Below are 26,739 nucleotides of genomic sequence, written 5' to 3'. Positions count from 1 at the left end.
TCTGCATGATGGAATATGAAAAGTTACTTGGGAAAGTGGGACTGCAAGGATGCAAGGATAGGCCCTTGTCTATGAACGCAGATTCGGACAATTTCATGCTGTCGTGGCCGGATGTCTTGTCTGCAGTTGTTATAAGCTTACATAAGTTGATAACTATGCTGCATGGGGTCAAAAATGACCCCGTTTGGGTCATTTTTTGACCCCGTAGTTTTAAGTGTGTAGCGGTCCTTCAGAATAACAGACTTTTTGAATAGTGGTCTTTTTGTTGAATTTTATGGTGTTTTTTTAACCCTAACCCTCTACTCAGATTTTTTTTTCTGACTAGCGGGCTGTCACCTAGGTTTCATTATCATTGAGGTATAGGACTTTTTATTTTTTCGGAGAAGAGCAGGTAGGGCAACTACTTGATTATATTTCTATATGTTCATACTACATACTCTGAAAATTTTAGAAAATTCATGCGAGTCCGTTTTTTTAAATCACATTTTTTACCTAAAATGGGGCTATAGCGCCCTCAACAGGCACTCTCTCCATAGGGCTACATGTAAAGACCAGTTATAGACAAATGGCCCTAAAATAAAAGCGGACTCGTCATGAATTTCCTCAAATTTTGCATATGATGTAGATTTAACATCTGGAATGTAATGCAAGTGATGTCGTTGCTGCTCTTCTAAATTCATTTTTAAAATGTCCGCCCCAGACCAAGGTGCTGTATCCAACCCTAACCCTAACCCCTAACCATAAACCCTAAGCCTAACCCTAACCCTGTAAAAGGTCTGTTAATCAAAAAGCCCGCTACTCAGAAAATATTTTATGAGTAGCGACCCTTCTGATTAACAGGTTTTCTAATTAGCGGGTCTTCTGGTTAGCGGGTCATTTTAAATATATAAGTATACATATTTAGAATGGAAAAGACTTGATAAGTTCATCTGTGAGGTCAAATTTGAAAATTAAAAACTAGATAAAAATATTTAGGAGCAGTTTTTTCATTTTTTTGAATTTCGACCAATTTTGAGAAATTTGCACCAAAAATGGTCAAAAAATACTGAATTTTCAAAAAAATCATAAAAAAGCCTGATTTTCGCCCAAATTTCAAATAATTTTGGTGAAGTTGGTCAAAATAAAAAAAAATAAAAAATTGCTCCTAGATATTTTTATCTAGTTTTTAAAAAGAATATTTTTGTTACATTTAAGGGGGTACTACACCCATTGATTTTTTTTTTTGCATTTTTTTGTGAAGAAATTACAAAACAAAATTGGACAAAGTGGTATGCAAAATGAAGGGGCAAATCTTCTCGTTTTAATGGTGGCATCGGTATCAACGTAGCTTACATGCTTTTAAAAGTAGAAGCCAAAAGGTGGTACATCACTGATGATTTAAATTCACTTCATTTTGGAAAGCTTATACTATCAACGGATTTTGTTAAAATTTTGGATATGTGTTGCTAACACATTAGGGAAATAATGTTGATATGTAAAATGGGAATAAGTGGTCCCTGATTTCTTTTATGACTTCATGAACTTGGTGCTTCACAACTATCAAAAAATGAACCGGTTAAAATGCTTCTATTTTCAATGTTGAGCTATATTTTGTATTTTGAACTTGCAACATTATTTCACTGAAACTTAATTAAGCCATAGGTAACAGGTTACCACAACCAGTCAACCACACTACAGCAATGTTGAAAAAGATTATATTTTTGTCACCTATACCACCATATTAGGTAGTTTTCCGTAACCTTCATTTTTGTGATTTTGGTAACTATTTTATATTTATTTGCCCAATCCATCTCAACTAGGCAATCTAAATTGTATACTCACCATTTACATCACAAGGTATTTTAGTATATCCACCTCATACATTTCCATTATATATCTAGTAACAGACAAAATATCAAAATTGATGCTCATTATGACATTTATGATATCACAGACTATCACATGTATTCAAAATTGATGCCTGAATTTGACCTGAACCAATTGACCTATAACCTGACCTTTGATGACCTTATAGCCTTTTTTAATCTCTTTTCCTAACAACACATTATAGAAGATTCATATATGGTGTAGTATTAAATTGTCTATGTGGAAGAGATTAGGCCTATTTAATTTATTCAGTGTTATAATCAGTGAGTACATTTCTATAGATAGTATAACAAAGGATTTAATGCATTCTATTCATGTATTCTACTTGGACATGTTTCAAGAGAATAAATTATGGTTTGTTATGAAACACACATTTGAGTTACTAGGATACAGTAAACAAAAATATATAGGGTTAAAATGATTTTCTAAAATGGATTAAAAGCACTTTGTATGCAGAGATATTTTATAAGTTCAGGACATTAGGTGATGAACATATTTATATAGTTCATAAATTTGCAACAAAAAAAAGGCAGATGGGTACTGATGAAAATCAGGGTATTATACCCCCTTAACGAAAAAGAAGTGGGCCAAAAACTGTTATTTTTGGGCTTAGTGGGCAAATTTGACCTCACAGATGAATTGATCAAGTCTTTGCCATTCTAAATATGTATACATTTATGTACATTACAGCAACAATTTAGCAGTTATGAGGCCCGAAAGTTTCCATAATTCCAGGGTTCAGACCAACCTTAATTAATTAGTTATTCCAATTAAGTACACAGAAATCAGTGACCCATATACATGTATCAGTATCACCCTAAATACACGGGTATCATAGCAAACCCTGGATGGATGTGGACATGAGTACGTGTTCCCAGGGGGGTACTCATACATGATAATACTGGGATGTGACTCTGGTATTAATGGACCCCTTTTCAGTCAATTTTGGCACATCTCTATCCCCAAACCTAAAGCCATGATTTCTCTGTGATACGGAAAAGCAGAAAAATTCATGGAATTCGGGGTTTGCTCACGGAAATTTGAAAATGCCACAAAGTAGTGAAAATGTCTAACTTTTGTGTTGATTTGCAAAAAAAGAACAAAGAAAAGTAATAATTTAGCAGTAATCAACCATTAAACAATCCATTCTAGCATTTATTCTAGGCCTACGATGCTATCGCCATCAGAAGTACACACAAGACAATTGATGATGCTTAATTTTAATGGGGATGTTGAGGGGAGACTACAGTAAAAAGGTACATATAATTATGTAAGACAAATTACACTTTTAAAAACATGCTTGTATGGGAATGTATGCGCTTTTCAGTGCTTTTTAATGTAAAACGGAAAATCACGGAATCGTCCAATTTGTAACACGGAATTTAAATTTTGTAACACGGAAAAATCATGGCTTGACCCAAACCAAACTTGGAGTAGCTCCCCCAGGTACTTGTTATCATAAACATCAATAGCCCATACTTACACCCATACATTATAATAGCCCTGGGATTATATCAAAGAATTGTAGTTTTTTGCAGTGGAATACGGACAACAGGAATCGGGACAGGAATCAACTCCATATCCGCTAGTCATAGGATACAAAGCTGGAAATGGGTTTCACAGTGAAAAGTATTTCAAACCAGGCAGTTTGTTGGTAACTCACTATGTATGAATGGGATTTTGCACTGGGTGCTATGGTAACCGGTTTTGTTGCCGTGGTTTTGTATTTACACTTGACTAAGTTGACTAAGTTGACTTCAACAAAAACAAATTATGAAAGTAAGAAAAGCGGTGAGTTTGTAGGATTGTACTAGGAACAAATTGTAGTTTGATGAACATTTTAACTTGTTATAAAGTTGATATTCAATACACGGATTTAGGGTTTCTCTACCGGTCAATTTGTGCCGAAATTCCTTCCCACAATGCAATATGCGTATTGCATAACAAAGAATATTGATTAACCTCCGAACTGTTTCTATTGTTATGCAAAACGCTTATTGCATTGTGGGAAAGAATTTCGGCACAAATTGACTTCCGGTAGAGAAACCTAAATCTGCGTATTGTCCAGAATTTTGTTGTGGACACTGGACGAAAAGCTTATGAACATTTGTGGATGCAAAAATGTGATTTATCGTAAAGCTGTCATGTGTATTTTATATTAATACTGTTATTTTATGCAATGATATACTTAGCAATTATGTGGCACTAATTAGTGAGAGTGTGGTTTTTGTTGTGCTTTCATTCATTAAGAAACAAACAATAAAATATTAATTAATTACACTATTGATCAAAGCAATAAGATACACAAGGCAGCAAGCATTTGGCTGTTCCAATTGAAATCCATACACCCTGTGGAAGAATTGACCTTAAGCTTCCACACAGGGAGTGTGAATTTCAAATGAGGTAATGGGGTGTATAGATTTCAAATGGAAGAGCACATTTTCTTGCCATCCAAATGTTTGTTTGTGTTTCACATTTGTAAAGAAAATAGTAGGGAATGAAAAAATTAAATATTTTACAGGAAAATTTAAATGTTTCTGGTATAATACTGGAAGCTAATTATTAGCTCAGCAAAAAACTTATGTATACCAACTAATTAGTAATAAATTGCTCCTAGATATATATTTCAATTTAGCCAACAAACAGTATGTAGGTTATGATTATTAATAATAATAATATATATCAATGGACTTGTTTGAATTAGAATTATCGTGGGTGTTAAAGTTATGTGGTGGTTTGAAGCTGAATGAAGCCGACTGGAATAATTGTGCATTTTGCTCACAACAATAGCTGTGTTCTGACTGACGCAAATAGTTCAGAGGTTTCCAGCACTAGGGGTTTCAAAACTGCAGGGTTGGCCACTGAAACCAAGTTAGGCCATACTATAATTTTTAAATGCTGTTTAAAAATTTAAAAACCCTGTTTATCAGGTGAACACAATAACAGTTGTTTAAAAATGATTAGATAGGTTGTTTCTAAAGCCATAATGTATGATTTTTTTAAAATAAATGTGATATTTTTTTTCTAACCTGATTGTTTAGTATATTTGTAATGTTTACAAGTGTCCCAACTTGCAAGTACTAGTATTTAGAATTAGCCAAATTAGCGGGAAGTTAGTAAGTGGGGTATTTTTGGCTTAAAATGACCAGAAACTGACATTGGTTTGTTATAATATTATTTCAGAAGTTTTAGCCAAGAAGTTGGCATTTTAATACCCTGTATGGCTTTTTATAAAAACCTGTTTTCAAAATGTTTTAAATAACTGTTTGTTCAGTTCACCCATTAAAAAGGGTTTTTAAATAGCATTAGTGCAGTGTACAAAGAAGGCAAGAGATGGAACTCAAGTATGTCCACACTATCAGAAACCCGAAATAAATCTGAAAGTTTTAGAACCTCTATGTTTTCAACATCCGTGTGGATGTGTCTAGTATTAGGATCAACATGAATTTGGATATAGTAGGTGTGAGAGCTAAATTATAGCGTTATTGTAGTTGAAGTCCAGATGCGTTCCTGGAAGTTTGGGAATAATTTTACTCCTGAAAACTGATCAAAAATGGCTGAATTGGATTTGATTCTTGGTGTTATATCGGGCGTTGTGACAGGAGTTATTTTATTGTACCTCTATATATCATCATGGAAAACCAGAGAGAGGATTGATAACAATGGTAAGCTTAAAACAGGCTGTGTCTATTGAAGCATGTGATTGCAGGTGATCACACACCAAAAATATTAAATCACGATACGACACTTAAATGTAGATTTCTCAAGAGTTAATAAGTTCTGCTGTTTCCTATAGTGCAATGATATCAATGAAGATAGTAAACATATTTCTATTTTGTGGGTTGTGGTAGGTAGGCCTATTATACCAGTGGCAGATAGTGTCTCATACTTGAAGGGCAAGTTTAAAGCCAAATCGACCGAACCATTAATTCCGAAGTCAGGGTTTTAACCCAGTGGTTCAAAACCTTATTTCCATAAAAATAGATTAGTATTTCTTGTACATAAAATATTAGCATTTACTGTCAGATATGTCTCTTTAATTTTGAGCCAAACAACTGAGGAAAAGCAATTTGTAATTTACCGCCAGCACCAATGTCACCAATGCATGTCACTCCGTCGGTCATGCTATGGTACAGTCCTTTGATGTGTGTATTACCAGGGAAGTGCACTTCCCTGGTATTACTGAATACTGACCTGTTTGTCATGTCTGTGTTATGAACATCGCGTTCACTTTTGACTAATATTTCCATCATATTTTTCGTATAATTAAATGCCAGTTCCTGCGGTTTTTATTCAAAATCTTGGATTTTAACAAAACTACAGCATCAAGAGTCTTGTAAAGTACATTATAATCGTGTAAAACAAAAACAGAATTTTGAAAAACATTGGGGGCGTCCACCTCAACAAATGTTACAATATGGCTTTAATAATGATGTGCAGGGGTGGGTCCAGGATTTCTATTAGGGGGCCAAGTGTTTAAATTGGTCAATCGAGGGGGCTGCATGGCTGCTATAATTCCAAGAGAGGCTGAATTGGCCCCCTCTAGATCTGCCTCTGCTGTGATGATTTAAAATAATGATGAAACTTAACATCCCTACTTTTTAAAACCTCAGAAAATTATGGAAATAAAAATTGTTTAAAAGAGGAGTGTTGCAAACAGACAATTCCTGTACCAGATTTGCTCATGTTAATAAAATATGTTCATTCCAGTGTTTGCCTTAGCAACAAAATATACTATAATTATACTCTATAGTGTGTTATATGCAAACATGAAATCATATACACAAAACTGTAACATTATCTGTGAAATATGACAAATAAATCGCATATAATTGCATTATTATTGTCATTATAGACCTATTGTAGGCTGATGTCAACAGATGCTGTATGGTGACAATCATCAAGTGTAATGCACTTTTCCTGAAAATAAATCTGAACATCTGCTATCAGGGTTGCCAGACTTTCAGCCTGAATTGTGGGTCAAATAATTGAAAAAGTCACCCAATTTTTGTTTCAACCATTGGTTTGATGGACAGGAAAGCATCGGATGTCACTGGAGCCAATATTGAAAAGTCGCCCAATTTTTTTCTTAACAAATGGTTTCTATGGGACAGGACATTGTAAAAAGTTGTGGGGAAAATCTTTAAAAGTCACCAAATTAGGCTATTAAATCGAGGGTTTGGCAACCCTGCCAGCTATTAAGGTTAGTGCAAGAAGGCCTTATCTGTACTAGCTGCCCTATAGAAATTTAATTTTCTCCCCCTCCTGGATTGATGCGGAAATGACGCCCATGGTCTTATGGGGAGTGGCCCTGGTGTTGAAATCATTTTTGTTTAAATTTTTCTATTCCATTTGACACCACTTCGGGTGTCATACATTCTTGGGATTTCGAGATTAGGACCCAAAAAGGTTAGGCAGTTAGAAACCTGTCATTTTGTCATTTGACACCACTCTGGGGAGGGGGTATACCATCTTGGCATTTCAAGATATTTAAAGGACCCAAAATATGAATATTGACCAAGGACTTATGAGGAGTGTTACCCCCGGTGGGAAATAATTTGTATTATATTCTTTGCTTTTATCTTTTTCATTTGACACCACTGGGGGAGGTTCATACCTTCTTGGCTTTTCAAGATATGAAACAATATGAATATAGAGCCAGGTCTTATGAAATTATATTTATTATATTCTTTACTTTTAACCCCAGACAAAATAATGAAATTGGAAGCAATGATTTGCGTCTTTGTCAGACGTTCAACAGACATATATGATTTATTTGCAATAAGTATGTAACACAAATATATAGCATGCATATAAGGAATCAGCACCCAAAACCTGGACTTATTAGCAAAACGATATTTAGATTTACAAAGGACCCTGATGACCTATCAAAAGTCACCACCCCAGTGACCTACACAGTAAGGGCTTATAAATATCTTAAAATAAACAAGAATATTTTAGAGGACCTAGATGAAACCTATCTTAAGTCACCACCCTCGTGACCCCTATAGAGGGAGCTGAATAATATCTTGTTAATAGAAAATATAAATATAAAATAAGGAATATTTAATATAGCACCCCAGATGACCTATCTGAAATCACATCCCCAAAGAAAAAAAAAAAGAGGAGATTATAAATATCCAAACAAAGAGCACAGCCAGTAATATAAAATGATATGGGCTGAAACCTTTAACAATATTTGTGCATGCAAAATATATAATATATATTCCTGTAAGATGGTTTCCAGGAATCGTACATTCATATATATAGGGAAATCCCTGACAGGTTAAATTGGATACTTGATCCATACTAAAATGTCTACATACTTTAATTTGTGTGCATTTCTTATCCATACTTAAATAGATATATGTTTCAAATTAGAAAATCTCTGCCAGCGGATTTTAAATTGATGCTAATGCTTTAGCATTGCTCACTTCAAATGACATGGTTAGACATGTGTGTATTTTTAATCAACTACAGCTATCTCGTCCTTTTCTTTTAAATTTTTGTTTGAAAAGCTATAACATATGAGATAACATTTAACTATATGCTTATTAGCCCAAGGAGAGAGATTCCGCTTGAGATGTACATTTTACACGATGAAGTTCAACTATCCGCAGGAAGTTCTTGATTGATATAGCAAAGGAAGGCACCTATCAAAAGTTTCATGATTTGAGCAATTTACCGCTCTCAAAAGGAATCAGACGACTGCACCAAACCAATCATCAAATCACGAATATCGTGACCTAATCTTTGCTCTATCAATTACGTTAGAATTGCTTCTTTAACTTTAACATAGACACTTAAAATTTTCTTTATAAATTTTTCCGCACCACCTCTACCATACTCTCAATATGAAAAATTGCAAAGGGAGTGGTGGGTGGGAAAGAAAATTTTTTAAACACAACCTAGTCTTGTTGAATCTGACAAAATAATGACGAAACAAGAAATGATCGGAATGCAAAACATCGCCTGTGTACCACGTGACTTGGCAACAGTACACAAATTCACACAATAGGCCTTACCAACGGGCCGGACCACAGCATTTATTCTGCAGGGGTTAAATCGGTTTTCAATTGATGGGATTGAAAACGTTATTATCATTTTCATTTGACACCACAGACCCATATGTATATTGACCCAGGTGTTATAATGAGTGCCACCCCTGGGTGGGGAAATATTTTTTTATTATATTCTTTAACCCTTATTTCTCTTTCATTTGACACCACTCAGGGGGTCATACCTTCTTAACATTTTGAGGTATGAAAAGGACCTCTATGAATATTTACCTGGGTCTTATGATGAGTGTCACCCGGTGGGAAATATTTTTATTATATTCTTTTTCTCTTTCATTGGACACAAATGGGGGGGTGTCACACCTTTGTGGCATTTAAAGACCATAAGGTTAGTCAGTAAGAAACTTGGTAAGTTGGTAGTAGTAGTAACATACACTTATACCATTTGGTTCGTGAATAATGAACATGCAATGAACCAGAAATTTGTCTTCATTTTGTCAAATTAACTTTCATGTTTTATCAAAACATTGCCTTTCATGTGTTGTTGCAAGTGGTTTGTTTAACAATAAACCTACGCATTTTATTGTTTGTGGTATGAAAAACTAAATGGACTATTCCAGTTGAAATCCATACACCCTCTATGGAAGACACAAGGAGTGTGAATTTCAAATGGGATTACCTGAATGGGTAATAAGGTGGAATAGCATGATGTGGAAGTGGTATAGCAAAATGGAAGTGGTAGGCCTATAGCAAAATCTGTTGTTTTGTAGCACAAAATTAACCTGTGTATTTCATTCCTGAATCTTTTCACCCAATAGGCGTACATATATTAATATGCTGCATGCTCTTACTTTAACAAAATCACACACAATAAAAAAGTTTTCTCTTCTTTCTTTCTTTCTTTCTTTCTTTCTTTCTTTCTTTCTTTCTTTCTTTCTTTCTTTCTTTCTTTCTTTCTTTCTTTCTTTCTTTCTTTCTTTCTTTCTTTCTTAATTTCTTCCTTCCTTCCTTCCTTCCTTCCTTCCCTGCCCGCCCGCAAAGGTCAAAGTCACAAAGAAACAACAAAAGTGTACTCTTGAAATGATCAAATAATTTGAAAAAGAATTACATTGACTTTTTTTCTTCTTTTTATGTTTATGCAGAGGCAAGAAAGAGGTACAAGGAAAAAGAGGCAGAGACAAAGGTATGATTTGAATCTGGACTAAGGGACTGTTCAATATTTACAGCAAGGGAGGATGGAAGTTTTGAAGGGTATACAAAATTTGTTTGGGTATCTTGAGGGGGGAATTATTTTACTTTGTGGTGATTTTTTCTTCAAAACTGTGTAAATATTGAACAGTCCCTAAATGTCATAATCTTACAGTTAACCAAATTTTGTTTTACTTATGGTGCAATTTTGAGTTGGTAATATTTGAGTATAATATCTTTGGTAGAGACTCATTGATTAATTTATAACTCTTCAAACTGTCAATTGCAGTCCCCGCTCCCCAATAGCGGGGACTTAGCCTGGGATGTAACAGCTTATTGTGTCCCCGCACTGCCGGGACTTATACGGAATATACAGGCAGGCCCGTATGCAGGGTCCACTTTTTCAAAATCAGCACCCCCAAATGAAATCCTGTGTACGGGCCTGTGTACAGCGATGTAATGCATCTGGAAAGGGCGGTGGATATACTCAGGATGTTATTAATGAGAACTTTCAACTGTGCAGGTTCAGCAGGGGAAACACCGGCTTTTGCCCCAGGGTTTAAAGGGAGCTGTGGGGCTTGCCCAGGATGTACAAAAAATATTGCCCTGCCGGAACTTAGCCAGGACTGTTTGTAACAATATCCAAAATTAAGTCCCTGCTATCCCTGTGTCTGGGGGGGGGGGGGCAGGGACTGCAACGGACAGGTGCATTACAGCGAGTTAGCAGCTATCGAACCACAAACCAAAAGGAAATCAAATTGAAGTTTATGGACCATCCAATTTGATATTGATTTTGTACTATGAAAATTATATTTCAAGAATATTTGGAAAAGTGCAAAACGCAGGCCTAGAATACAGTGGAACCAAAATTGTAGTGAGTAAAAAGCAACTTATCATATTATGTTTTGGCATAAATCAAAATGTGACATGAAATAGCAAGATAAACATGGGATAACAAAGGTGGTATATCTCTTGTTAAAAATACAGGAATGATTATATTCCAGTTGAAATCCATACACCCTCTATAGAATGCATGACCTTAATCTCCCACACAGGGGGTGTAGATTTTAAATGGAATAACGTAACTCATTTGAAATTCACACTATCTGCAGTCATGTCTTCCATAGTGGATGTAGGGAATTCAACTGGAACAGCCCTATATTACTTGTGTTTGACCATGTTGACACCCACTATCACACACAATCAGCAAAGGTGGTTATCTATAGGGGACACAATCTGATCCAATCAAACCATAGTTAGCAATAATGAAATCCCGGGGGGTCACTCCCATTGTGGCCTGTACACCATCCACGATAATGAAAACGCGTAAAAGGGTTGTTTTTTTAATGGGTAGGCACGATCTGCCATATGCGCGCTTAGGGTGTCAAAAACATGAAAAATTGGAAAAAAAGGGTAGCAAAATTGCAATTGCTAAATATGCGGAAATGAAATTTAGGGTATGAAATTTGATGTTAGGAATGAAATCCCTGTTTAGGGTGTCATTTTAGCCAAGGGTTAAATCCTTGTTTAGGGTGCTTTTCAAAAGTTGATTATCGCGGATGGAGTACAGGCCACAATGGGAGTGACCCCCCCCCGGGAATGAAAAAAGGAAAAAAAAAAAAAAAAAAAAACAGTTAAAAACATAAGAAAATGGACATATTAAATGTTCATAACTTTGCAATATTGTTAAAGAGACATGGCTTGGGGATTTTTAAAAACATCATAAAAGGTACTGAGCAAGTTAGTGATGGTAATAGCTTAGCCCTAATGCCCCAGTTGCTTTTTGGCAAGGGGGAAGGAAAGAAGGAAGGAAGAAAGAGAGAAGAAGAAGAGAAAACTTTTTTTGGGTGCGGTTTTGAACCCTTGACCCCTCGGTGCCACACCTGTGCACAGGTCTACCTTGCCACATGGAATAGCTTGCCTAGCCAAGCTTTCCGGCACCATATGACTGTTCGCATGATGACGCAATCGCATCATGTGGGATACCTGTGTGTGGCTACGCTTTGTGAATTGAGGTTTTTTGATGTTTGGTTCGGTTAGGGTTAATTAATATACACATATAGGAGGAAAATTAAGCTGTTATTGGCCCTAACACCCCAATTGCTTTTTGGCGAGGGGGAAGGAAAGAAGGAAGAAGAGAGAAGAAGAAAAGAAAACTTTATTCTGGGGTTTAGTTTTGAACCCTTACCCCTCATGGGCCTACCTTGCCACGGGGAAGTAGATCGCCTGGCCAAGCTTTCCGTCGCCATATGACTGTTCGCATGATGACGCAATCGCATTACGTGGGATACCTGTGTGTGCTTATGCTTTGTGAATGGAGTTTTTTTGATGTTCGGTTAGGGTTAATTGTCAAAAATCCTGACTTTGGTGTGAATGGATCAGATCATGTTTATACCATATCTCCTATCATTTTAAGACAGGCACCTTTATTTGTTGTAATGATTCATATTGACATCCCTGTGGCTTGTACTGTCTGTGTGGACTGTTGGTCATTTTGACATGGTATTTACTGACCATGACATACACAATCTGATAGTGCGATAGAGATAAGGATGATCTAACTATTATGCCATCTTCCACACTGATTACACACATAGCCTAATTGTTTACACCTTGGTGTCACAGAAATAGCTCAGTTGCTAAGGAGTTAATAAAATACCTTTGTTGGTTTGCAGTTTGTTTGTCTATTGCGGGGGTGGGGGTGGGGTAGTCTGAATTCAGGCAGTTTTGCTTTCCAAATTTACACTTTTTTTTCTCTTTTTTTCAGCCTGTTTTGGGCCTTTTAAGGCAGAAGGCGCACCCTCACGGCCCCCTTTTTCAAGCACCTTTTCCATTCTGAAGACCCCCCATCAATTTCTTTTTCCATTCTGGAGACCCTTCATTTGAAGTCACAGAGCCTTTTGACACAATTTGCCTCCAAATATGCTATACAGTGCCAGTTTTTGATGGAAATTACACTGGGGGTGGTCTCAACTTTGCTTTGGGTGGCGATGCATGGCTGGGACTCTAGAACTACCTGACTCTAAACCAAATTTCCAAAAAAACAATGGCACTTTTGTGAGAAAATTTTGACCAAAAAAAACCCACTGTTTCTTAAACCAAATTTTCATAAAATTGAGGGCCATCAATAAACCAGAAAATATCTGAACATATACAATGCACCCCGAATGTGCCTCACACCCCTGTACCCTCATTTCCATTGAGAACACACCCCACCTGGAAAGTACACCCTTTTCTAGGGGGAGGGTGTAATCACTCAGTGACTCAATAGTCAATATTGTTTATGTTTTCCCTTTTTTTCCTCAAAATTAAACTTGCCAGATTTGCTGGGGAAATCAAATTTACATTTTACTCTGCATCATTTCAATGTCTTGTGAAGGAGTATTGTATTGTTTTGAACATAACCTTCTCTGAGATTGCTGGGAAAATTCCCATGCATATTTTGGTAATCATTTCAAAAGATAAATGTGCCAATCATATAATAATAACAACATAATTGCAACAAATCCAAGAGGTCTTACTTATCTCTTGAACCTGTCAAATTCCACAGCTTGATCTCCATATCAACTAGCTGATAAACTTGTTTATGCCTCTGTCACACAGAGCCGGTCAACGATCAAATCTAAAACACTAAAATAAAATCTTTCAAAATTGTTTTTTATCAATCAATTCCTCTACGATGTGTTGAGGTAGACAATTGTCCACCTTAAAGAAATTTGTCTGCACAAAGTTTTCAGAATGACATTTTCCTGAAAAAAACTCATTTTGAAAGATTTTATTTTAGTGTTTTAGATTTATAATCGGAGTAGGTCAGCGTACATTGTTGTATACAAAAATATTTTATTTGGTGGCGAAATCACTAATGCGGCAGAAGATTTGGGGTGGGAGCCTGACAGGAAGGTAAGGGACCATTCACAAACACTTGTTGGGGGGGGGCATGATGCAAAAAAATTTCATCGCGAAAATTTTTCGGCCCCCCCTTTTGAGATCTCACAAATTTCAGGGCCCCCTTTTTGACATGAAAATTATGGGTTAACCCCATAGAAAAGCATATAAACTTAATTTTCCCAGAAAAAAATTGTGGTCATTTTTTAGGGGGTGAATATTTTTAAGGCCATCCCCCCTTTTTGCATCAGGCCCCCCTAACAACTTCTACTTCTACGCAAGTACTGGTCAAGTGTTTGTGAACAGTCCCTAATTGCAACAAACCATGGGTTTGTCCAATTTCTATTTGTTTCTATTGGGACCATTTACCGGTAAAAAGACGGTAAAAGGATTAATTCTGCTCAATAGAAACTGACCTTCCCCGCTATTTACCGGTAAATAGTGGTGAGAGTTTACCGGTAACGTTTTCCTTCTTGAGGAAGGAAAATAGCGGGGACGCTTACCGACGAACTCCAATAGAAACTCACTCCGTTCCGGTAGAATGCGCATACAGGGAAGAAAACGGAAGTTGAGTCGCGAAATTGACCTCTGCATCGTCAATGAGCTAGCTTGTTTATTTACTATTCCGTTCATAGGCCTAATCACCCCGGGCTAATCACATACAAATATTTGACTCACTTGCTAAAAAAGAAAATGGCAGAAAAATATTCATAATGCATTTATATACACAATTGATGCTAAATATTTAACATGAGTTGATTTATGAACCTAGCAAATGCCATGAAATAATATATAAAACAACAACAACAACAACAGCGGATGAATCCAGCTGTGCGTCAGAAATAAATAGAAATCAAATCGGATCCGTGGCGGAGCGCTTCAGAAGATTAGAAAGATTTCATGATTATAATATTATGTTGTTAAATGTTGTTATTATTCATTAAAACGAATTGACTGAAATTAAACTGTGAAATATCAAATTCTAAGACCTATTTTTTTGCGCGCAATATTAAATACTGAATACTCACGGTCTATAACAAAGAACTCAGTGAGGGGGATTCCCCATTGGCGTAATGTGATACGAGAACAAATGACAACGCTAATAAAAAAACCATATTCTTCAGTCTTCTTTTCTCGAGTTTGCTACCTCATTTTTAGCCAAAAATTAAGAAAATACTACTGTATACTATAAAATCCACGATGCTTTGCGATTGACCCGCGGATTGACCCCAGTGCACTGACCTTTCGCCGGCAAACTTTCGAGGCGTGTCAATCGACGCTGTTCATCGAGTATTTACCAGTAAACAACGTGCAATGGAAACTGACCGTTATCCGTCTTTCGCCGCTATTTGCTGGCGAACAGTTTTACCGGTAAAATGCAGGGGACTCAATAGAAACACGCTATATGTGTTGTGGCCGAGAAAGAGAACACAAAACAAACATTGATGAACAAACACAGATTTACTATAATACCATCGGTTTCTTGTACGTAGGACCGATCTGGCGATGTGTGACAGGGGTATGAATACAACAACAAAACACTTTAGTGTGACATGTCACAGGGCTTCCAACTTTGGAGGAAATCAATTTGGGAGATTATTTCCACTTCCACTTGATGGTGATCAATTCTGGCATTCTGTTGGTGCAGGGTTGTTGAATTTTTTTATTTAAAAAAAAAAAATTAAAAAAGTCAGATTTTTTTTATTTAAATTGGATTTTTTTTTATTTAAATCGATTTTTTAATTAATTTTTTTATTCCAAGAACTGCTATACCACAGGATAAAGTCAAAAGAGTACCAGTGGAATGCTAGTCATATGTACAATCCTACCAGGTATTTACAAAAAATCAAAACATGTTTTTACATGTGAAAATTTCAAAGACAAAATTTGGTAAAATCATGGGAAAAAACCTGTTGAATTCTGCACCTTGAAAATGAATTTTTAGCAATAGATAAAGTGACATCATAGAGGTATTTTAATTGTATCCAAAAGTTGTAGAAACATTAGGAATGAAGTAAAACAGTTTATTTAAGAAAGAAATTAACTATTATTTATCAAAATAAAAAATGAAAAAAGTTGATTTAAATCAGTGATTAAAAAAAATCAAAATTTAATTAAATCAAGATTTAAATCGCGATTTCGGCCTGATTGAAATCAAACAAACAACCCTGGTCAGGTGTCTATTTACTGGGCACACTCTTAGAATGCAGGCAATTTAACTCTCCAGATTCAGACATTTTGTTACAAGCAATTTGATAAATTAATCTCCAAATCAAGCTCAAATCATTTCATAAAGTAAATTAGAACCTGCAAAGAGACAAAACATGTTACTTCTTCTTCTTACAACTCAGTAATTAAGGGGTATGCGACAATTGGTAAATTGCAAGTGTGAATATCATAGCTTTATACAAGTAGGCCTACATCATAAAACAAAAAACACTATTAATATTATCTCACGACTTTCCAATAAATATTGACTTTTTTATGTTCAAACTTTCATAATAAAGTTGCTACAGGTTTCTACTCGAAATGTTTTGTCCATTGAGAAGAATCAAACTTTTCTTAGGACTGTTAACATTATTAATTAATGTTTGCATGTTACACTGTAGTTCCATTATAAATTGACAAACAACCATTCTCATTATGCATAGAGGGCGATCTTCATGCACAACCAAGTTGCCTCTGCTCAGAGGGTGTAAGATGCAATGTTTGACTATGGTTGTAGATTAAGTAGATTGCGTATTGCTTGCATCACAAGTTCCGTGTATTGGATATCATAGTGAATTAATAGTTAAATTGATTTGAGGCTTAGCCAAGAATGGGTTAATTTAATAATTTTAGTACTTTCTAGTATGTAGAATAAAATAAAGTAATTTTAAACTTCTAGGCTACTCATGATAATTTGGTTAAACTCACCGGAGGCGCTTTCACCAGCTCTACCACAGATTCAGCGGATGTTATTGTTTAGTTTAGTTTAGTTTAGTTTAATACCTTTATTGCACAAAATATCAAAATGCGGTGTGTGGTGCAAAAGGGCAACCCGAACAGGCACGCAGAGCCCACTGGATGGGGGCCCTTATACACACACCAAAATAAAAGAACTAAAATTACACAGTACATAATTATAAACATATTTAAAAAGCACTATAAAATACATTAAAAATACAATATAATACTAAAATTGAGTTGCCAAATATAGGGTAAAGACATCGCATAATTCAATAAACATTAGTGAAATTGCACAAGGGACAGGTAAACTGATAAGTTCACAATTTGCAAATGTTCCCCCGCACAAATCCAAGAACACCTCGGCACAAAGATCCCTTTCACACCCCAATGATGCTCCGCACCACACCGTAGCACCATGTCAAATTGACTGATCAACTCTGAAGATTTGTTGTTGCTGGGATCTTATTTCACCATTTACCTAATTAGCATAATTATATTGGTTGATTTAAGTCATTTTAGGAGACATTTATTAAAACTATGACATGAAAGTCAAAATTTAGCAGTCACTTTGCCCCCTCCCCTTCCGGGGTAATGGGCAAGGTCCCCAGGATGCATGCATTTTTTTAAAGATTTTAAGGCCTTTTTAGATCAGTTTGATCAATTTTCACCAAATTTTGCAGTCACTTCCCCCTCCCCCGTCCGGCCCCCTCTGAAAAAAGGTCCTGGATACACTACTGCTGTATGCAATTTGATAATCATTTTCTATTGTTTCAGAGCAAAGTGATTGGTGATGACCAAGAGTCCAATGGAAGCGACGAACCTGAAGATGAAGAAACAATACTAAGAACACGTAGTGAGAAGAAAATGTACGAGATGCCGGTGCCGAAAGTGGAAGAGGAATACCCAGAGGGGACAAACGTTAATTTTGAAGCAATTAAAGATCCCGAGATCTTGGAAAAGTTGGTAAGTGAAAATTGGGCTATTCCAGATGAAATCCATACACCCCCTGTGGAAGATGTGACCTTAATATCCTACATGGTGAGTGTAGATTTCAAATGGAGTCGCCCATTCACGTAACTGATTGAAATTCACACTCCCTGTGTGGAAGATTAAGGTCATGTGTTCCATAGGGGGTGTATGGATTTCAACCAGAATAGCCCAGTGTCAATTGATACTTGAAATTACTATACCTCAAATATTTATTAGGTAATCGGACATCTTATTGGTTAATGATGCCAGTACGGTATTTTGACTACTTCCCCGTGCCTGTGCAATTACGCGAAAGCAGGGAAGTAGTAAAAACTTCCGCACCCTACTACCACACAGTGTCTCGACCCTGTGCGTCATCGTTCCTTCAGACTTAGCATTATGCGACACAACGGCAATTCTGCAGATGCGTTTATCGTGAAAATGCAGAGATTACCGATGGATAATAACACGCAAATTTGACGTTTTATGAAACAAAATGTTATTTATGGACAGTTAAAAAGAAAAATGTGAATAATATAGGTCAAAATGTAAATATTGATTGAACAGAAATCCTGCAATAAAATCAGGTAAGCAAAATATTAAGCTTACTTACCATGCCGGCCGGCACGTTGACTGGTGTGTGTTTTGACTTTAGTAGTCAAAACTACTGCATGGTCCCTCGGTGTTGGATGATTTGACCACTTTGACGCGTCAGGAAGTAGTCAAATCATCCAACACCTCGAGACCAGTAGTTTTGACTACTTCCCTCAAAACATGTTGTATACTGCGCCAATAAAGTATCCTTACACTTGGAAAAATAATCGCAATTTCTAAACTGAACAATAATGGGGTAGGTCCCCTAAATTTGTTTTTTTAATAGATGCACTATCTAATCCTGCACATTATGATACCACATTGAATCCAATGTGACTTCAAGAAGCAAAGTTAAAAGCAGTTTTAAAAGTGACAAACTGGCCTATTCAAAACTCCACAGACTAGACATCTGGTTTGAGAGTGGTGAATGGCTAATTTATGCATTTGGCTTTAATTTAAAACAAAAGGAACAAAAGAAAACTGAAACAAAAGAACTGACAAATAAAATGAAAGTTATGAAAAGTACAGAGATGTAAAAACTGAAATAAAAACTGCTTTTAATAATGCTTCATTGAAGAAACTGTGTTGTTTCTTTTTGCATTTGTTGGAATCTTTTTGCGCCTTGTATATGTCACTAAAGTAACTTTACTTCTTGAGGTCACATTGGATTCAATGTGGTGTCATAATGTGCAGAATTAGATAGTGCATCTATTAAAAACACAAATAGACCCCAATATTGTTCATTTTTTAAATTGTGATTATTTTTCCAATTGTAAGGATACTTTATTGGCGCAGTATATTTGTAAACTACAGTCCATCCTCATTTATCCGGCATATGGAACCAAGCATGGACCGGATAAGTGAAAAATACAGAGTGAAATGTGTGTAAATTTGCATCAAATATATGAAATACTCAAATTAGGTCAACAGATGATTCACATGCAGTGTAGGGGAGAGCGGGGAGTGTTCGCCCTATTTTTTTCTGACCAGCCTAGCGATGTCAATTTTAAGGTTAGGGATGACCTGATTAGCCCATGTAAAAGCCCTATGTCTTAGCTATATACGACCACAATCCCAGACCTATAGGCCTTACAATAGCAACAGGATAGAGCAAACAAAAAAGTTTTGCAAAGTGGCGAACTTGCCCCATATTGGGGCAGGTTCACCCATATGGTGGGGTAAGTTCACCCTAATCACAAAAAAGGTTTAAACATTGCATAACAATAACATATTCAATGCAAACATTTAGCAAGAGTATACAGGGCATTCATTCTCTTCTGGGGAGTCACTAAATTTGTTGCAGGGTCGGGTCAGGGTAAAATGTAGGGGTCCAAAGTGAGCCGTCATGTTTACAACTTCGGGGAGAAATGGATTAGGACATAAACTGTGGTATGAGTAATACCGATATCACATAACTTTAAAAAACATGTTTTTCAGTAGTTTTACCTTGTTTAATGGTTTAATTATCAATATTTTGCATAATACGCTGATGGGGCAGGTTCGCCCTCCAGTTTGGGGTAAGTCCGCCTGGGAAGATATAGGGCTAACATGCCCCATCCTCAAAAGGGCTAACGAGCCCCTTGTGCACATTTTTGTATTTTCTTCAGGGTATGCAAATCACAAATCGAATAAGGAGATTATAACTGCATTAAATCTTTGACAAATCCCATATGTTCCCAATACAGATTTCCATTAAAACCATCTGTATTTATGTATCAATGATAATACAACATTATGAATGCAAGAAAAAATTACGTTTTGGTGTAATTTTTTTGTTTTGGCTGCAGTTCGATAAACACGTCCCTATATGTCGCGTAGCTAATATGAGAAGTTTATAATGACCTATGTCACCTAATTTTGCCATCACCAAATTCCCTGATAGCCGTAGTGCTGAGAAACAAGGGGTGGGCGAACCTGCCCCTAGGGCGAACACTCCCCGCTCTCCCCTACTCTCAAATAAGCGGGTCTGCTTTTGTTATGCTGGACCTATTCAGATCACATTTAGTTCAAATTAATTTTTGTGATTCCAAATTGCAAAATTATTGAGAATACAAAATTTAATAACATGTGAAGCATAGGGAAGCAAGTGTTTGGTGGTTTGTACTGTTGGAATTTCCTTCCCCATTTTCATGTCGCTGTATTACGGTGATCCAGATCCAGAAATTTGGGTTGCCCATGTCGCCAGCACAATTATTCCTGAAGCTTGCCTTAAACCTCTCGCTGTGTGTGTCATTGGCCTGCTAACAAAAGTGTGCGCTTATATGACTTAGGCTGATTGTGTCATGGCATCATATGGGATGCATGCATACGTATAATGGTTTTGCTGTGTAAGATTTTATTTACATATTTTGCCTAAAATTCCATTAAACCAAAATAACATTATGTTCTTTTCAGCTGGAATCCAGCAAGGACTTTGGAGAGCGTACACAGATCCGTGGTCTCCTGCAAGGCCTTAGGGACGCCGCTGATGAAACTGCTCCCCCGCCGTATGAAATGATTAAAAAGAGAAGACTTTCAGAAGGTAGGATTTTAAGCTTTCAGATGAAAAATGGACTATTCCAGTTGAAATCCACACTACCCCTGTGGAAGATTTTGGAAATATCTTCCACAGAGGGAGTATGTTTTTCAAATGTAATAATTGGTCATGGTTAATCATTTTCGAAACCCATATTCCCACTGTATTATGGCTTTACCTATATCTTCCACAGCTGGAGTGAGTATTTCAAATGGAAGTTACCCAATTGTCTATTCTATTCGAAACCCATACTCCCACCGTAGAAGACTTGCGCTAAATCTTCCACAGGGGTAGTGTGGATTTTAAATGGAATACCCAATACAATACTGTATATAGTGGGATATTGCAATTTTATCAATTCTGTACAGTTTAGTGGGTATTTAATTCACATTTAGTACTGTGTAATAAATATCTTTGTGGGATTAAAAATTTGCGGCTGCCTGTTCGAAAAGTAAACCCTTCAAAAATGTCCCACTGTATCCAAATGCTGCCAGTGGGCAATGGCCATACTGAAACACAAATGAGCGTACTGGCATGTTCCCCGGCAGGAAAAACACCTGTTTTTTGGAACAGAGCGCTAAAAGACCCTTGATTTTATAATTTCAGCTCTTAACCCTAACCCTACCCGTGGTTTTTGTGCTATCGGAAGGGAAAGAAGGAACGAAAAAGGAGAGAAGATGAAGAAGAAAGTCACTTGGCACCCCCGGGATTTGAACCTCGGACCCTTCGCATGCCACGCAGAAGATCCCCAGCATGTAGCTACACAGGTGACGTTGGCCCGGCCAACGATTCCCTGGGTATATGTGACTTGGTCTGATTGCGTCATCAAGTCCCGTGGAATGCATGCACGCAGAGTGGTTTTAATAGTGAGCTTTAGTGAGTCCTAGTTGGGTTAGGGTTAAAGACCCCTAAATTGCTCATTCCTCTTATTTCTGTTTTGTCCTGGCGATCCTTGAATTTGACCATTCATAACTCCTAAAGACCCCTTTTAGTGATGTAAAAGGCTTTTACCGGTATGCTGTCAGCCCCCAAAGACCCACCATATTCAAATCCAGGGGGAATGTTAGACTGCTGCCCTCAGTCGTCAACCGTCTGGATTGACGACTGAGAAAACTGCGTGGAAAAAAAGTGACGGATTTTGCAACAGGATTCCTGTGGCATAGAGCATGCGCAGTTGTGTCCAAATTGACCTTTTGACCGAGTTTGTTGTTTTAGAAGTTCAGAGCGCGATCTTGTCACAGCGGCGCTGTACAGCGACAGCGATACACGGGCGCCGCTAGTCAGTCGCGCTTCTGGCGCACAACCAAAGTCGCATTGCATAGTTTTCAGAAGTCCGTCATGATATTGGCTGTAAGATAATCAGTCGTCACTACGAAGCATACACAGTACATGCGAAGTGTAGACGGCTGATTGGAATTAGTCTAGGGGAATGTACCCAGCAAAATATTAATGATGTTCCTCCCCCAGATGCTCCTTTTTTATGAGGTCACCTGAAGGAGATTGTACCATTATTTGGGTGCCAGGGGGTGCATGTCAGTGTATATTTTATGTATTTTTATTAACCTTTTGGTTAAATTATGGCCTAACATGAACAGTTATAACCATTATTATGTTTTGATGAATCCAAGTGTGTGAAAATATTGGATGCAATACATAATAATGATAAAATTGGATGTTTTATGCCAATATTTAGTGGTCTTTTCTATGAGTCTTAAAATATTGGTCTTGACTACGTCTAGCCCCTCCAAAAACCTCATAGCTCTACCAATAAATATGGGCTTAATCAATCCTATTTTATATTAATTTGGGGGTCATAGCTGCACTATGGGAACCTTCATGTAATGGTAGTGTTCAAGGTCACATACTGAGGTCAAAGGTCAACATGTAAAATGTTTCGCAGGTAAACATATTTGCCAATCACATTTCTGTCAAAATCATCCACTTTGGCCAAAAAACAGATGTTTTTAATTAATCATATAGCCAAAAACAATCCCCCAAACGTATAATAGATCAGCCGGGCCCTTGGAACAGGTCTTTTTCTCTGTCGCTTAAGCGTGTGATTATATTTCTTTTTCAGGTATCACTGATGTGATTTGGTTGGATGATATAGATCGTATCCATCCCACATCAGGAAGTCGGGAAGACTTGGAAAATGTGGAAGAAGAAGCTATCAATCAGGTTACCCACCTTTAAGCGTTTTGATTGTATTTGTTTTTCAGGTATCACTGATGTGATTTGGTTGGATGATATAGATCGTATCCATCCCACATCAGGAGGTCAGGAAGACTTGGAAAATGTGGAAGAAGAAGCTATCAATCAGGTTACCCACCTTTAAGCGTTTTGATTGTATTTGTTTTTCAGGTATCACTGATGTGATTTGGTTGGATGATATAGATCGTATCCATCCCACATCAGGAGGTTGGGAAGACTTGGAAAATGTGGAAGAAGAAGCTATCAATCAGGTTATCCACCTTTAAGCGTTTGATTGTATTTGTTTTTCAGGTATCACTGATGTGATTTGGTTGGATGATATAGATCGTATCCATCCCACATCAGGAGGTCGGGAAGACTTGGAAAATGTGGAAGAAGAAGCTATCAATCAGGTTATCCACCTTTAAGCGTTTGATTGTATTTGTTTTTCAGGTATCACTGATGTGATTTGGTTGGATGATATAGATCGTATCCATCCTTCATCAGGAGGTCGGGAAGACTTAGAAAATGTGGAAGAAGAAGATGCAGATGAGTTTGTGTCATATGATGATATTAAGGATGTGAAGGAGTTGGAAAAACTGGTAGGTGCAAACAAAAACCTGGGGGGGTTCACTTGCATACTAAAGTGGTACCCATGCTTGTCACAGCATTTCAAAATTCGACCCTAAATGGCGTATTCAGGGGTTGCAAATGGCATACTTTATTGGCGTAAGATATTAGAAATTTTATCCCCTTGCATGGTGAGACACTAAAACGGACCCCTAAATGGCGTAATGTGTATGATAATTTTCTCACTTATAAAGAGATCATACTGGAACTGCACATGTTCATTTTCTTTGTTTTGGCTTATTACTTGTGTACCTGAGCAAGCCAACCATCTCGGAACCATCTCTGAAAATAAGTGAACCCTTAATGTCAAAGAACTGTTGAAATGACAACCCTTAACATCAAAGATTACCCTTAAAAGGTACTCTTTTCCTTTTTTGGACGTTTTTTGTGACAAGCATGCGTACCAAATAATATCCCAAGTGAGCCCCCCTCCCTTGGCAAAAACACCCCAAGGACTTGGTTTTATCCTCAAGAGGCAGAAGGGTAGTCAGTACAAATGGGCTGGCCATACAGGAATGATTCTTGATTCTGTATCATTCTTAAAAGCAAAACTTGCTGTCCCGGATGTACCGCAAACATGGTCTCATTTTTGGCCCTTTGGTATATCTGTTGCCATTTTGTGCCAAAAATTTAGCAAAATTTGTAAATTAACTACCATAGCAATTGGTGAATTTTAATATACCGCGCTGCACTGATACGTTCACGTGGTACCTCTGCATTGAACCATATCAGCTGATCACTTGCACCTGTAAGATTTAGTATCTTTGAAAAGACCAGCATTGTATTCAATCTATGATTGCAGACATACACAGGTGATGAGTGTAACCTGCTTGTAGTGCAGCGCGATATGTTCAAAATTGTTTCCACCTATTGCTATGGTAATTAATCCGATTAATTACGTAACTTTGCCAGCGTATGTGTATTAAAAATGCCTAGCAACTGTCAATCAACCTGCTGGTATGTCAATTAACTGTTGTGAAGTGACTTTACTTTTTATACCTGGGAATTGAGTGTGTCAACCCTGCTTGTATAACTTGTATAGTGATTTATTTTAAAGAATTATTCATAATATTCATGCTGCAAATATTGAAAATCAAAAATTCCAGAAGTGCTCAAGGTTGCTCTGGGGACTTTTCCTAAAATTTGGGTCTTAAGTGTAGGGGGTGCAAGACTGGGAAATGCCTCATCCCCCCTCGGCAGTGCCAATGAGACCACATTAAATATTGCATACTTGTGATTCGCCCCTCAATCGTTTATATCGCATAGTTTCATGTCAATGGCATTTAGAGCGCAGTTGTCTGGCGATGCCTCTCCTTGAGGGGCTTATGTAGTTACATAATAGCATCATATTGTCTGGCTAGATGGCTCCTTCTTAGAAGCTATATGATGCATAGATGATGCAGCGCTTGTATAAATGTTTATTGAATTATTGTAGTATTGTTTGGGTATAGTATAGATCTTTATGTTGTGATTCAAAACTAGTGGCATGTCTGAGTCGGCTTTGTATTCTGGGCTGTAGTGGAGAAGCACTATGGACCACAATGGCCTCATTCCAATTGCATAGTTCAATGACCTCAATTAAACCATCATAGTGCAAATTTTGACCTCAAGTTTCAGAGTATGAGTTTTTGTACCCACATTTTCAAAGGTCATTCAATGAATGTGCAAATGTATTGGGGTTAAAGAACTGTGCCTTGATAGATGAACATGTTGTGGATCCTAGTGAAGGTGAAAATGAACTGTATTCAAAAGGGGACATTTTTGAGAGTTCTTATTTCCTTAGCCAAGGCTATGGTCTGTTTCTGACAGGTTGTGATTCTTTCTTTCTTCTACCAATCGTATAATGAGCCATCATATGTGTTTGTCAACTTTGACGAAATTTGGTTATTAGTACCATTGGGGGTGCCACAAATGTCATGTGAAAATGTCTGGCGCAAATGTCATGTCAAGGTCGTTATGGCCCAAAACGTTATGTGTACTTTGAAGTATACATTATAGTAAGAATAGGTAAACAACCTTCACAAAGCCTTCCAAGGACATATCTGTGTATTTACCTAGCTGAGCTAGGTCCTGTTTTTCTTTTCGATTCTTCTTCTTTCTTTCTTTCTTTCTTTCTTTATCAAATACTTTCAAAGTGCTTCTGCTCCCATAAATTACATAGTAGGCCTACAATGTTGTCACCACCATGAACCATAGGCTGGTGGTACAAATGTCACATGAACAACTCTAGGTCAAAGGTATTGTTATTTCACTCCAAAAAATTGATTTCAATTCTATTCATATTCAATTATTTTTATACCTGGAGTCTTGCTATTCAATTCCAATTCAATCCACCTTGCTTTAGAATTATTTCAATTCGATTCCAATTCAATTTTTCAATTTCAAAATCATTTCATTTCAATTCCAATCCAATGCAGTGAAATTAACAGCTAATCAATTCCAATACAGTTGCAGTTTGTGTTAACTGACCAAAGGCACACTGCAAAAACTGTGTCTAGAGATTGAACATTTTTTTGTCCTCCATTTGTAAACACATGTAAAAATCTAAACACAAATGTCAAACTTCAAAACATCAAGTGTTTGATATCTAAATGCAAGGCATCAAATTCCTAAACATGTGTAGCATTTAGACATATATACAAATCGAGGACAAGATGGTGTCTAGAATGGTGTTTAATATCTAGACACTGTTTTTGCAGTGCATGTTTTAAATTTTACTACCAATTTTATAACACTTGAGTCAGCAACACAAAGTCAAAATCAACTGTACACTACTTGTCACAAAAGCATTTCAACAGAAGATACTTTATTGTTATGTTAACTCACTTTTCACATTCAAACAATGCGAGTGATTCTTGACCTCTGGGTCCTATTTTATGAAACTTTGGAACTTCTTAGTTCTTAGGTGACTGACTTCCTAATATTTTTCTTAACTTC

General features: G+C 36.8%; 1 protein-coding gene across 1 annotated transcript in view; it reads left to right on the top strand.

The window, feature by feature from the left end:
- The window catches only part of LOC140165021 (uncharacterized), a 209,351-nt gene that overhangs the window by 84,561 nt on the left and 98,051 nt on the right, over window positions 1-26,739 (top strand). The window contains exons 6-9 of the mRNA XM_072188432.1: window positions 10,025-10,065; window positions 17,679-17,867; window positions 20,862-20,988; window positions 23,626-23,774. Of these exons, the coding sequence (XP_072044533.1) occupies window positions 10,025-10,065; window positions 17,679-17,867; window positions 20,862-20,988; window positions 23,626-23,774 (506 nt within the window). The remainder of the gene's footprint in view (window positions 1-10,024; window positions 10,066-17,678; window positions 17,868-20,861; window positions 20,989-23,625; window positions 23,775-26,739) is intronic.

Source organism: Amphiura filiformis, chromosome 11 (assembly GCF_039555335.1).
Source record: "Amphiura filiformis chromosome 11, Afil_fr2py, whole genome shotgun sequence".
Lineage (NCBI taxonomy): Eukaryota > Metazoa > Echinodermata > Ophiuroidea > Amphilepidida > Amphiuridae > Amphiura > Amphiura filiformis.
Note: the sequence above shows the minus strand (reverse complement) of the source record. Positions and strands in the feature narration are given on the sequence as shown.